General features: G+C 46.1%; 1 protein-coding gene across 1 annotated transcript in view; it reads left to right on the top strand.

Annotated features, from left to right (window-relative positions):
* The window catches only part of traf4a (tnf receptor-associated factor 4a), a 48,994-nt gene extending 43,683 nt beyond the window's left edge, over positions 1 to 5,311 (top strand). Inside the window, exons 5-7 of the mRNA XM_024146274.2 lie at positions 671 to 832; positions 1,738 to 1,893; positions 2,681 to 5,311. Coding sequence (XP_024002042.1) covers positions 671 to 832; positions 1,738 to 1,893; positions 2,681 to 3,313 — 951 coding nt within the window. The 3' untranslated portion in view covers positions 3,314 to 5,311. The remainder of the gene's footprint in view (positions 1 to 670; positions 833 to 1,737; positions 1,894 to 2,680) is intronic.
* The last annotated feature ends 9,088 nt before the right edge of the window (positions 5,312 to 14,399 follow it).

Here is a 14,399-nt window from a genome sequence, read left to right as displayed (position 1 = left end):
CAGGGATTTCCTCGTCGTCTGATTCATTTCGAGAGAGTCAGCATGGCACGATCGTCCCCCGGAAAGTAGTTCATCCCAAATTTTCCCACTTATCTTTATCGATAGCGCCTATTAAATTCAGAGCAGCAATGTTGAGAGCAGTAGCAGGACTTTTGCAGTTCCCCATGATATCTTTCATTAAAGCAGCGGTAGCAAGGATTATCCACACATACTGAGCAGCTCATGTTATACACAGAATGCATGCTACATGGCAGACCAATCCAAACTTATCTCTTGGCATGTCCAGTCCATCCATCTCAGCCAATCATGGCTAGCGGTTCCTGTATTTTTCCATGGCTAAACCAACTAGGCTCGTAATTTAACAATTTTATTTGTATTTACAGATGGCGTACACGTTTGTTATTAAGGCACATGAAAGTTCACATGTTCCAGAAAGCCTTTATGCAAAAATAAAATAATTTTGATTTTAAAAAAAGTTTACTTTCAAATGCCTCTCCTGTGAAGTAGTGACGTGCGACATACGCCTAGCTTCTTGAAACGGGTCACAATAATGATGAACTGCGCTGGAAGCTTGCTAGTTTTACTAGTAGTTTTGATGGTAGTTTAGTTGGTTGTGATGATGTCACTGCTTGTGTTGTGACCTGTGTGTGTGTCCTGTCTTCTCTCCCAGAACCATCAGGGTATCTGTCCCCAGGAGAGTGTGTACTGTGAGAATAAGTGTGGTGCGCGGATGATGCGTCGGCTCCTGTCCCAGCACAGTCTGGCTGAGTGTCCCAAACGCACGCAGCCCTGCAAGTACTGTGGCAAGGAGTTTGTCTTCGACACCATCCAGGTTAGTCAACAACGTCAACACACCTCCTCTGACCGAACAAGCTCTAGGACTTCTTCCTTCCCTACATTCTCCTGCATGTCCTGTTTTACAATCAACATTTGTCATCACTTGATTAATGGGTACATTTTATTTTCCATCAATGTAGTATTTGTATTACAGCTTGGAAGGCCAGACCTAAATTAGTGCCCAAACTCAGACCTGTGAGAATGAAGTGTTTTGAAGGTTTATTCCGGAGGTTTGTTATGAGTGCTTCCCCTATATCACTGTGTGTGATGAAGGAACAGTGCAGTCTGTCCTGGATGAAGGAAGGTTCTCAGTCTCTGTAGAGCGGGATGGCCCTGGGCCCACGCCTGCATGAACACTGGCTTTCATGGTGCCCACTACGCTGTGCCTGCTGCTGTTTGTGCTGGCATTGCCCACCCCCGGTAGCACCTGTCACCTCTCTGCACACATCCTGTCCTCAGGCCCAGCGGCCGGCCAGCCACTCGCACTCTCCTCTCCTCTCCTCTCCTCTCCTCTCATACCCACAGTTTATTCATCATGTCTCCCTCTTAGAGCACATGCTTTATGAGTTCAGCTCCATAATCAACTCGTTTATCTCATTCATACATTTTAATAGACAGCCATTAGTTCAATATGATACACTGCGTTTCTTAATCACTCATACAGTGATTCTGCTGTGCAAAGGGCTTCATGTTGTCTTCTCGATGCTCTTTCTCTTAATTGGTGGCAAAGATGCTTGCATGATACACAGCGCATTTTGTTTGATAAAAAAATTCTGATCCCAATATATTTTTTATCTATCTGGCTGTCTAAATCTGGTACATTTCCAGAATTGTTGATTGATGTGCATTGTCTATGTCAAATGAATGTAATAAATGTAATAACTTTTTTCTACCCTCCAGAACCATCAGTACCACTGCCCTCGGTTTCCAGTCGCATGTCCAAACCAGTGTGGCACCCCCAACATAGCCCGGGAGGACTTGGCCAATCACGTGAAGGAGAACTGTGGCAGTGCCCTCATCCTCTGCCCCTTCAAAGATGCCGGCTGCAAACACAGGGTAAGGCTGATCTGCTGCTCTCATTACTTCAGACCCTCAAAGAGAAAAACTTTGATTCTAGCTTTTTGCAAGAGGCATAGTTTTATTTTTCATTACTGGCCACTGCTTTATTGACGTCACGTTTCATAATTTTTCCACTCTCGGGTATTTTTTTGTGCATATTTCCAAAATTATATTTGGATTATTATGCTTCATGCTCCGGTTGAGTTGAAACCCTGTAACTTATGTCCAAAGCGATGATTGTCTTCAACATACAGCGCCGTCTGCCCGTCCTGCCTCTAGGCTCTATTTTAATGAGAGTCACACGTCTCCTCTGCTGTGACAGCGCATTTTAGTCTATTTTTGAAACTGACGTCAATCTGAGAAAATGTGGAGAGCTCCCAGAGTCAGAGCAGACAGGCTTCATGCTTTGTGTTTGAAATGGGCATTTGGAAAGCTCAGTCCATAGCAATGCAGATGGTCTGACAAAATGCATTAATGGCTCTCTCCCTGACCGCGAAGGCATCACGATAGAGAGTACAACCAAGCGTGCAGATGTTCAGTACACCAAACACAAATGTGTATGGCAGGGCTCCCAAAAGAGCAGCTGATTAGCAGACGGCCACAACATTCACTTACTGTAGGAGGCTTGAATGTGAAACTCAAACAGACAAAACAATCTAGTGTGCTGTACCACATTATTAAATCCAACACATTTCTATACATAGTTTGTACTGTACAGAGTTTCACCCCCCTTGCTACACACAGTGAGTGACCTCTCCCTAACCAGTCTCTCCTCTTCTTGCAGTGCCCAAAACTGGCGATCGGGCGTCACCTGGAGGACACAACCAAGTCCCACCTGACCATGATGTGCAGCCTGGTGGGGCGCCAGCGGCAGGAGATCCTTGAGCTGCGGAGGGAGATGGAAGAGCTGTCAGTCAGCAACGATGGAGTGCTCATCTGGAAGCTCAGCGACTACTCCCGGAAACTCCAGGAGGCCAAGCTCCGGAATAACCATGAGTTCTTCAGCCCGCCCTTCTACACCCATCGCTACGGCTACAAGCTGCAGGTGTCTGCGTTTCTCAACGGTAACGGCAGTGGGGAGGGCTCGCACCTGTCCATCTACATCCGGGTGCTGCCGGGGGAGTACGACAACCTGCTCGAGTGGCCCTTCTCCTACAAGGTGACCTTCTCCATCATGGACCAGAGCGACCCGTCGCTGTCCAAGCCCCAACACATCACAGAGACCTTCAACCCTGACCCCAACTGGAAGAACTTCCAGAAGCCGTGCAGCACCCGCAACTCGCTGGACGAGAGCACCCTGGGCTTCGGCTACCCCAAGTTCATCTCCCACGAAGAGATCAAGAAGAGGAACTATGTCCGAGACAACTCCCTCTTCCTCAAGGCTTCCATAGAGATCCCCCAGAAGATCATGGCCTGAGGGAGAGCTGGTTTTGGTTTATCAGGAGGGAAGGGAGGGTGAAAGACAGGCTTGAGACTGATATGACACTTACCTTGAGAACTTCACCACACTTATTCTTTAGACACTGACTGACTGTCCATATCCATATAGCCACTCCACTGTAGGAGCTGCTAGTCTGTTGGGTTGTGTTGGAGGACTGGACTGGAGGATCCCGCTATATTTAAATGGTAGAGAATTCTAAGTGTTTGGTCTGCAGAAACCATCACTCTCTGATTCTTATTTGTAAATGTTTGTTTTCTAACATTTTTTTTCTCAATCTGCAACAAAAAAGCCTTGGAAATCGACAGTGCCTAGAGAGTTTATTTTAAGTTATATTTTGTTGTTTTTCTACAGCACAGATGTAAATATTAAGAAATGATAGAGAGATGATCTGGGGGTGGAAGGCGTTCCTAAGCCTTTGCACTTAGAAATAATGTTTGGCTCTGGTTTGAACCATCCCATCTAATCACGAGCGGTCCAAAGAATAGGGCACAGCACAGGCTAGTGGAAGAAGCTCATCACACTCTCAAGCCCAACTGCCGTTTGTTTACATGCTCTTATAGTATCTCCCACTGATCCCTTAACAAATTCAAAGCTCTTGGTTAGCAAATGTGAGATTGCTGTTAAGCCTTTTGTCAGCAAACAATATTACAGCTGTGAATTAAGTGTGTTTCTTCTTGTCACTGTTCCATCACTCTCTGTCTACAATTCGTAATTTGGCACATTCTATAATGCTTAGAATGAGAGGATCGTGATCTTTAGACAATAAACAACAAAAATTTGTCACAGGCAGATTTATAAGCCTCTAAAATACATCTCCTGTGGGGTCCTGAGAAGATAGATAGTGTAGATGGGTTCCTATGCTTTGCTGGTCAAAGATGCTAATGTACAGTATGACGGTCTTTGAATGGGTAGAATTGAATCCACTCAGTCCTGTCAAGGGGTGATATGGTACATGTGCACTTAAGTGTGAAGGGAAAGCCATGAGGTCTTGGTAGGTAGGTTGGGGAGAGATGAGCTCAAGACATCAACAGAAAAACATGCATCTTTCAATGCGATACACGTGGACCACATTTGTGTACTGTAACCTGTATTCTTGAAATCTTCTCCCTTGATACTGAGGGCTTTTTTGCAGTGGAGGAACTGTTAAACGGAACCAAATTCTTTTTATATTTGAAAAATGTGAGCAACATTTGTTAATAATGTGTCATAGACAGAAAGACATTGGAGTGAATTAGCTTAACGGAGGGCTGTGAACTGAAGTGCATTCATTGTTTTTACTCAGCCCAGGTGGGCATAGATGCTTTGAAAGATGCTTTATGCCTTGATCCCCTTCTGAGAATGACGTGTGGGTGCCTCGGAAAACACTGCATCTTAATAGTGTGGCGCTGCTGGTTACCATGGCCACCAGCGTGCATCTTCACTTCAGCACGTAAGCTTGCCATAAGGAGAGGAGCAGCCATGTGCAATACAACTGTCAGAGGCTCCATCAGACCAGTAACACCCGTGGTGGAGGACTTGATCAAACATTCATGACATATGTGAATAATACTGATGTAAAAAATGCAGAAGCACATTGTCGTTTTTTTTATTCTACATGAAAATACCTGGTTTCTTGTTATAATACCAGCCAATATTTTACAGTGATTTTAAAGTAAAAAAATAAAAATAAAATTTTTGTAAGATTATGTATTTTGCAAAGTACTTAAATGTTTCATACAACTTTTTGTTGGCGAGTTAGTGTTGAGCTTGGGAATTTTATGGACCGTTTTTTAAGTTTAATCTCTTCTGAATCTGAATAATTGGTTTGTTTGTTTCGTTTGGATCTCACATATATTGTGTCTGTATTTCGTTTTTAAAGTATTTATTTTAAGGCGCCATCACGTGAGCTTGATTAACTAGATGGCAAAAAAAAAATTATAAGTTGAATGATGAGTGCTTCTCAATTTCTCTTTTAAAATAAAATACTATCTATTACCTCTTGCTTCACAATGCTGCTAATTTACTCTTTATGTTGTTGTATGTCTGAGTGTTTGCATCGCCTACTGAGCTCTCCACTTTCATCCACATTTTGTCAGGTAGTTTGGCCTCTCATTGTTTACATTTTGTTTACATTTCCCCCCTCAAATGTTTTACTGATCGCATTGATGATTCTGCTAGTATTGTAGCACATACAGTAGACCACACTAGATACAGTTCCTGGCTCAGCTGTCTCGTGGGCAGACACCTTCACTTGTCTGAAACTACAGCAAATGTTACCTTAACTCTTGCTTCCTTGATGAAAAGGTGCAATTTATGTCTGAAATTCCTGCCTTTCTCAGCACTTTAAGTTTTTCTGAGTGAAATGTCTTGCCCCACCGTGTTTCACTTGTTTTAGTTAGTCTCATGCTGAGCACCCACTCCATGCATCATAGTATGAATTGACTTTTCACAGTAGAGCTGTCTGAGGAGCAGGCCCCATCCGATTACAACACACAAAGCCCTCCTGGTCGCCTCCCTCCCTCGCTCCCTTCCTCCCTCTCTGTTCCAACACCTCCAGAGATGGAGGGAACAGAGGAAAGGGGGCAGAGGGAGAGGGAGAGGAAGCAAGGCAGACGCTTTCCCTGCTTTGATGTGGTGCCAGGAGTTTGCTGTAGCTCTCAGCTTGAATGATGTTCAATGTGGAGTTTAGGGAAGGGGAAAATGAGCTTTTACCTCCGTTACTCAAATGTCCCTCAGGAAGGATACTGTCTTTCTTCACTTATTTTGAATAGTATGGGGAACTCTTTTCCTCAAAAGTAAACAATTTGAAGTTACACAAAGGATGATGTGGAATGGTACTTATGCTCCACTGTCAATTCTCCAGGATATTTGGTTATAGTCCTACTTACATTTCTCTTTAAATGGCTACTTATTTATCATTATGGGAAAATGGTTCCCTTGACAAAATATATTTCCCTGCTGTGGGTAATGTATTCAGTGGGATGATTCATCTGTGGAAGGGAGGGGTTCTCTGGGTAGGACAATCTCTGTCTGTCCACAGACTAATGGCTTTCCACAGAGAGTGGCTTCATTCTGAGCTGCCTTATATAAACTTAAGCATAATAACCAAAAGCCATACTGACAGCCTCAAACTTTCCTGCTGCTGGGGGTTCAAACAGCAGCGTTTGTAGCTCGTGCTGCTTTGGGGCTGTAGAGCAGCATTAAAATAGAAATGGCTAACTGGATGTTAGCTTCATGTTTTCCATGCCGAGAGTAGCGGTGCAGAGTAGTCACGTGTCATGCAGCCAATGCTCAACTTACTATACAGTACTGCCCTTCTCTCTCACTCGTGACGGTTCGCCCGGTAAATGAGCCCTCTGGTAGCCTACACCCAAGCTCTCACACTACAGTGTTGTTCCCTATAGGTTAGCTCACCCAGACTTTGGTCAACGTGAAAACATGAGTGGAGTGTCCGAGCAGGTTGGGTGAAAGAGGCTGAGTAAGAGGGGGACCCAGCCCAGCCCATAAGGCTTTCCTCTGCCATAAAACACATCAAAGAGTTGTGGTGTGGGTTTGTGTAGCGTGCCATGCTGTCGTCTCATGTTGAAGTTAAACAATGACTGGTGTGGAGCGGGAGGGAGGTTAAGTGGAGTGGTGTGTGTGGCTCGGCCTGGCTGTGTCCTCAACATCTGAGCTGAGAGGCTGAGGAAACAGCTCAGCGCAACAGTGGTCTCCTCAGAACTCTGGCTGACAGATGCCTTGCACCTTGGCTACAGATAATATAGTTGAAGAGTCAGCTGATCGAACAGAGCTTTACTAGCAGTTCTTCTGTACAGTACTTTACTATACCCACAATGTCAAGTGCTGGTGCTGGTAATTAAAAATAATCTGATTGTGGATATCATGCCACTTAACTAAGTTGATTCTCTCTCCCTCTGTCCCACATGTAAAAGTTGTGCTGTTCAGTGTTGTGGCTGGCTCTCCTTATTAGCACACTGGGTCTTTTTCAGTGGCAGCTTTCAGGTAGATCAGATAACTTCGGAGTTCCAAATTAAGCAGCAGCAGCTGAAAAGATGAGCTCCTACAAATATTGAAATTTAAATGTTTTTTTAGAGTAAAGTACATCGAAAAAATCAAAAGAAAACTGCAAACTGAATAGGAGACCAAACAAGCAGCAAACAAAGAAGAAAGGCTTTTGAAAAAGTAACAATTTTTCATAAAATTATACCGTTTTCTTAGCTAGCTAAGTTGTTTACCTGTTGCTAGGCAGTTGCTAGGGACATTCCTGAAAGAAGCTAGCTAGCTAACAAGGAGTGTCTAGTTGGCAAGAAGAGAAGAAGGGACAAAGAAGGGACAAAAGTGGGACAAAATAAGACAGAAGAAAAGGGAAAGGGACAATTAAGGTGAAGCAGTCCTCTAAAGACACAAAAGACAATAATACAAGAAACAACACTTCTATTGCCTCTCCCTCTACGATACGCACTCCCGGTTTGGTTTGGAGCGAGTAGTTGCATTCCGCTTTGCTCCACAGGTAGTATTCAGGTAGTATTACATTTCATTTCATTACAGTACAACAGTTTGATTTGTTTGATCTTAGCTGGCTACATAGCCGTCTTTGTATCAAGATAATTGTGTAGTCCTAGAGTAATTGTCGAGGTTACCTAGCCAGTTAGAGGTTACCTAGCCAGCTACACTTTCAAACAAAGTCAACAACGCAGCCACTGCTAGCTAGCCTATTTCACCAGCCAGCAGTACTATATCATTTTAGTCAATAAGATTTTTTTGCAACGTAAGCTTAACTTTCTGAACATTCGAGACGTGTAGTCCACTTGTCTTCATTCCAATCTCCTTTGCATTAGCGTAGCCTCTTCTGTAGCCTGTCAACTATGTGTCTGTCTATCCTGTTTCTCCTCTCTGCACAGCAGACCATACAAAACGCTTCACACCGCGTGGCGCTGCTACTCTAACCTGGTGGTCCCACCGGCGCGCACCAGACCACGTGGAGTTCCAGGTCTCAGGCAGCTCTTGGACTGCCGATCTGCGCGGCCAACAAGGCAGAGTTCATCTCAGCCTATGCTTCCTCCAGTCCTCGACTTCTTGGCACTGACGGAAACATGGATTACCACGATAACACTGCTACTCCTACTGCTCTCTCCTCGTCTGCCCACGTGTTCTCGCACACCCCGGAGAGCTTCTGGTCACGGGGTGGTGGCACTGGGATCCTCATCTCTCCAAGTGGACATTCTCTCTTTCTCCCCCTGACCCATCTGTCTATCGCCTCCTTTGAATTCCATGCTGTCACAGTTACCAACCCTTTCAAGCTTAACATCCTTATCATTTATCGCCGCCCAGGTTCCCTTGGAGAGTTCATCAATGAGCTTGACACCCTGATAAGTTCCTTTCCCTGAGGATGGCTCACCTCTCACAGTTCTGGGTGACTTTAACCTCCCACGTCTACCTTTGACTCATTCCTTCTGCCTCCTTCTTTCCACTCCTCTCCTCTTTTGACCTCACCCTCTCACCTTCCCCCCTACTCACAAGGCAGGCAATACGCTTGACCTCATCTTTACTAGATGCTGTTCTTCCACTAATCTCATTGCAACTCCCTCAAGTCTCTGACCACTACCTTGTATCCTTTTCCCTCTCGCTCTCATCCAACACTTCCCACACTGCCCTACTCGGATGGTATTGCGCCGTCCCAACCTTCGCTCTCTCTCCCCCCGCTACTCTCTCCTCTTCCATCTATCATCTCTTCCCTCTGCTCAAACCTTCTCCACACCTATCTCTGATTCTGCCTCCTCAACCCCTCCTCTCCTCCCTTTCTGCATCCTTTGACTCTCTATGTCCCTATCTCCAGGCCGGCTCGGTCCTCCCCTCCTGCTCCGTGGCTCGACGACTCATTGCGAGCTCACAGAACAGGGCTCCGGCAGCCGAGCGGAAATGGAGGAAAACTCGCCTCCCTGCGGACCTGGCATCCTTTCACTCCCTCCTCTCTACATTCTCCTCTTCTGTCTCTGCTGCTAAAGCACAAATTTCTACCACTCTAAATTCCAGCATCTGCCTCTAACCTTAGGAAGCTCCTTTGCCACCTCTTCCTCCCTCCTGAATCCTCCTCCCGCCTCCTCCCCTCCTCCCTCTCTGCTGATGACTTCGTCAACCATTTTGAAAAGAAGGTCGACGACATCCGATCCTCGTTTGCTAAGTCAAACGACACGCTGGTTCTGCTCACACTGCCCTACCCTGTGCTTTGACCTCTTTCTCCCCTCTCTCTCCAGATGAAATCTCGCGTCTTGTGACGGCCGGCCGCCCAACAACCTGCCCGCTTGACCCTATCCCCTCCTCTCTTCTCCAGACCATTTCCGGAGACTTCTCCCTTACCTCACCTCGCTCATCAACTCATCCTTGACCGCTGGCTACGTCCCTTCCGTCTTCAAGAGAGCGAGAGTTGCACCCTTCTGAAAAAACCTACACTCGATCCCTCCGATGTCAACAACTACAGACCAGTATCCCTTCTTTCTTTTTCTCTGCAAAACTCTTGAACGTGCCGTCCTTGGCCAGCTCTCCATGCTATCCTCTCGTCAGAATGACCTTCTTGATCCAAATCAGTCAGGTTTCAAGACTAGACTTCAACTGAGACGCTCTTCTCTGTGTCACGGAGGCGCTCCGCACTGCTAAAGCTAACTCTCTCTCCTCTTGCTCTCATCCTTCTAGACCCTATCGCTGCCTTTGCATCTGTGAAACCATCAGATCCTCCTCTCCAACCAGCTCGTCCCGAGCTGGGCAATCTCCCGGCGCGGCCCACGCTTGGATTGCGTCCTACCTGACAGGTCGCTCCTACCAGGTGGCGTGGCGAGAAATCTGTCTCCGCACCACGTGCTCTCACCCACACTGTGTCCCCCAGGGCTCTGTTCTAAGGCCTCCCTCGCTATTCTGCGCATACAACCAAGTCCCTTGGCTCTGGTCATATCCTCATGAATTCGGTTCTCCTATCATTGCGATGCAGACGACACACAATTAATCTTCTCCCTTTCCCCCCTCTGATAACGCAGGTGTAAATTCGCATCTCTGCATGTCTGGCCAGACTAAATCAGTGGTGGAAGAACGGATCACCAACCTCACACCTGAACTCGGCAAAGACGGAGCTGCTCTTCCCTCCGGGGAAGGACTGCCCGGTTCCATGATCCTCGCCATCAACGGTTTGACAACTCATTTGTGTCCTCTCTCGCCAGAGTGCTTTGAAGAAACTTGGCGTGATGCCTGGCACAACACCCCCGCTGTCGTTCTCGAACTAACAGTCAAGGCGGTGAACCGTTCTGTAGGGTTCATGCTCTACAACATATCCAGCAGTAACGAACCTCGCCCCCCCCCCCTCCCCCCTAGACGCAGGAAGCGGCGCAGGTCTAAATCGCAGGCACTTATAAAGTCATCTCCGTCTGGATTCACTGCAACTCGTTTCTGTTGGCTGGGCTCCTGCCTGGTGCCATTAAACGCCCTCCACATATCCAGAACGCCCGCAGCCCGTTCTGGTGTTCAATCTTTCCAAGTTCTCATCACGTCACGCCGCCGCTCCGCCCGCTCTCTCCACTGGCTTCCCAGTTGAAGCTCGCATCCGTTACACAGAACCATGGTGCTTGGCCATAACGGACTGTGAGGGGGAAACGGCAGGACCGTCCGGACCTTCAGGCTCTGATCAGGCCACTACAACGCCAAACAAGGGCAGCTGCATCATCCACCGTCTGCCTGCTCGCCTCCGCTAACTCGGTCGTGAGGAAGTAGCAGTTCCCGGCGATCAGCCCAGTCAAAACTGTTCGCGTGCTGTGGCAGCCAATAGGTGGAAGCAACTGCCTCAAACGACGCCAAGGTCAGCCGGAGTCAATCCACCACCATTCCGGAGACACTGAAAACCCCACCGTCTTTAAGGAAATACCTAGGATACGGATAGAAGGTAAATCTTTCTAACCCCCCCCCCCTTTAAAAGAGTTTAGATATGCAACTATGTAAAGTGGTTGTTCCACTGGATATCATAAGGTGAATGCACCAATTTGTAAGTCGCTCTGGATAAGAGCGTCTGCTAAATGACTTAAATGTAAATGTAAATAACTGCCCCAGGAGCACAGAGAGCAGCCCTCTCACTCTCCATACTGTAGCTGAGCAGAGCTCCCAAGTCCAGAGACCTCGGGACAGACACTGCTTTGATTCAGGGAGTCATTCCATTGTAACTGCAATATCTTCTTGTTTTGTACAGCACTACTGTTGTTTCCCAGTCATAGTTGTTTTGTTTCTCCAAAACAACCACCATTGTTGCTATCTTCCTAACTTCAATGTGAAATAGTGAAACTATGAGGAGAGATGGGGAGATTGATTTCCATCCAGATGCCTCCTTTCCCTCAACGTTGCCCTTGATCCCAAACCAACCGGACGACATGATCTTTATCTATAATGGACGTGGTAAAGGACTGCGCCACACTGACCAAACTGATAACAACCACAATCATGATGGCGCCGTACTGGATGGCCGCCGTTTTCGAGCTCCAACTAAACTTAGCTATTTTCTGATTCTTCTGGCATTTAACTTTACTTTCACAAAATGTATCCGTTACTATTTTATATTTAACTAGGCAAGTCAGTTAAGAACAAATTCTTATTTACAATGACGGCCTACCCCAGCCAAACCCGGACGACGCTTGGCCAATTGTGCACCGCCCAATCACAGCCAGATGTGATGCAGCCTGGATTTGAACCAGGTACTGCAGTGACACCTCTCAGGAGCCCCAAGAACTTTTGAACATCAGATCAGCAGTTACTTATCCCAATTCCGGCTTCAACTTCGACTTATCTAACCCGGGCGCTTTCTGTAATTCCGACCCAATTTTTGATGTTTTCAAGAGGAAACGCCAGCATTGAGGCAAAAGAGGAGGGGGGGTACTGGTGAGATTGAGGCGAAGGGAAAACCGGCCACCACATCCCTCCATTCTATTGGCCACTTGATAATAAGATGGAGGATATCCGATCGCGGATTTGCTAACAACGGGACTCTTGTAATTGCAATATGCTCTGCTTTTCTGAAACATGGCTGTCGGACAAAATACCCCCCATGGGGTATACAACTAGATTCTCCATTCAGCAAGAGGACAGGACTGGGGAGTCACACACACTCACATACAATCTCAAATACAATCATCATATAGGCTGCATCATATACGCTGCTACTCTGTTCATCATGAGATCATCAAGGACAACAACCACCCGAGCCACTGCCTGTTCACCCCGCTATCATCAGTACAGGTGCATCAAAGCTGGGACCGAGAGACTGAAAAACAGCTTCTAACTCAAGGCCATCAGACTGTAAAATAGCCATCACTAAGCGGGTTCCACTCGGTTAGGTAATCCTGCACCTTAGAGGCTGCTGCCCTATATACATAGACTTGAAATCACTGGCCACTTTAATAATGGAATACTAGTCAATTCACTAATGTTTACATATTTTTACTTTACTCATCTCATATGTATATATTCTATTCTACTGTATTTAGTCTATTCCACTCTGACATTGCTCATCCTAATATTTATATATTCCTTAATTCCATTCTTTTACTTTTAGGTTTGAAACACTTTTAGAAACACAAGCATTTCGCTACACCCGCAATAACATCTGCTAAACCTGTGTATGTGACCAATAAAATGTGATTAGATTTTATCCTGATGCCTAGTCACCTTACCCCTATACATATCTATCTCTATCACTCCAGTATCCCTGCACATTGTAAATATGGAACTAGAACTGACTGACCCTGTATATAGCTTACTTACTATATATACCCTGTTGTTCTTATTTATAGTTATATATATTTAGATTTATTGTGTGTTTTCTGTTTTCTTTTCTGTTATTTTTAGTGGTACATTGATATTGATTACTGCATTGTTGCGTTTACAGCTCACAAGAAAGGCATTTCACTGGACTTGTGCACTTGACATTAAGACTTGAAACTCACCACTCTCCAGCAGACTTTACCAGCTGTGTTTCTCTGACATGTGTGTGTGTACTGTGCATTGAATGGAATGGGGGTAGTTGCCTGGAGATGGGAGTCTGCCTGTAGATGATAAATCTTTTAAAGCCCTCTGTCTGAACGTGGGAGTGGGGAACGGGAACGGAAGCCTGAAGCCTCTGATGTATTGATCTCCCTATGCAGACTGTGATTCATCCAGCCAATGAGTGGTTGACCTGCTGTTTTCTACCTCTCAACAGCCAGCGGAGCAGGACCAGAGGCAGTGACCTGGAACCAGAGGCCACAGGGTGAGTCCCAAATGGCACCCTATTCACTGTTGGACTTATGTCAAAAGTAGTGCACTAAATAGAGAATAGAGTGCTATTTGGGACACAACCAATGGTTTCACTGACAGCCTTTCCTCTCAACAATGCCTGCCTGGATCAATGACTGACTTGCTTTACCCATTGGGGGATGGGGCTGGGATAGGAGGCTGTGAGAGGGAGGGGAGAGCTCTGAGGCCTCCCACTCCCTACCTCACACTCCCTGCTGATCTCAATCAATACACTGCTAATCCTGTTCTGAGTTTTGGGTCTGCGTGATAGGTTAGGTGAGGGATTTGTGAAAATACACATGCACGGTGGGTACAGTGTGTGGTTATGATTTTAAAAAGCATTGTAATTTGTTTGTGTTTTTATGTGTATAAAGCGGTGAATGATACTCTTCATTCATGGGTGGAACATGTTTTTTGTGCTCATTCTAATTCCCCTTGTATTTTGCAAATATCTGCATTAACTGCCATAGGGGGAAGATGTGAGGGGCAAGGCTGGGTGGTAGTCCATGTGTAAGCATCTCACATACTTGTCCTCCCGACCTCACACAAAACTGTTATGTTTGATCTTACCACTGTTTCTCGCCCCAGTTGGAAACACTAACACAGATTACTAAAGTTTCTCCCCTCACTTCCCTCTGTACAAACACTGTACAAAGACAACGCATATGTACAGAGGTCAGGACCAACGTCACCTGCTCCTAGTCTGCTCAGGGTACTGGGTGGTCAATGGCAAACACTAGGGATAAACGATGCGCAGCCCAGGCCTCACTGACAGTTATGTGGA

Source organism: Salvelinus sp. IW2-2015, unplaced genomic scaffold, assembly GCF_002910315.2.
Source record: "Salvelinus sp. IW2-2015 unplaced genomic scaffold, ASM291031v2 Un_scaffold16339, whole genome shotgun sequence".
Lineage (NCBI taxonomy): Eukaryota > Metazoa > Chordata > Actinopteri > Salmoniformes > Salmonidae > Salvelinus > Salvelinus sp. IW2-2015.
Note: the sequence above shows the minus strand (reverse complement) of the source record. Positions and strands in the feature narration are given on the sequence as shown.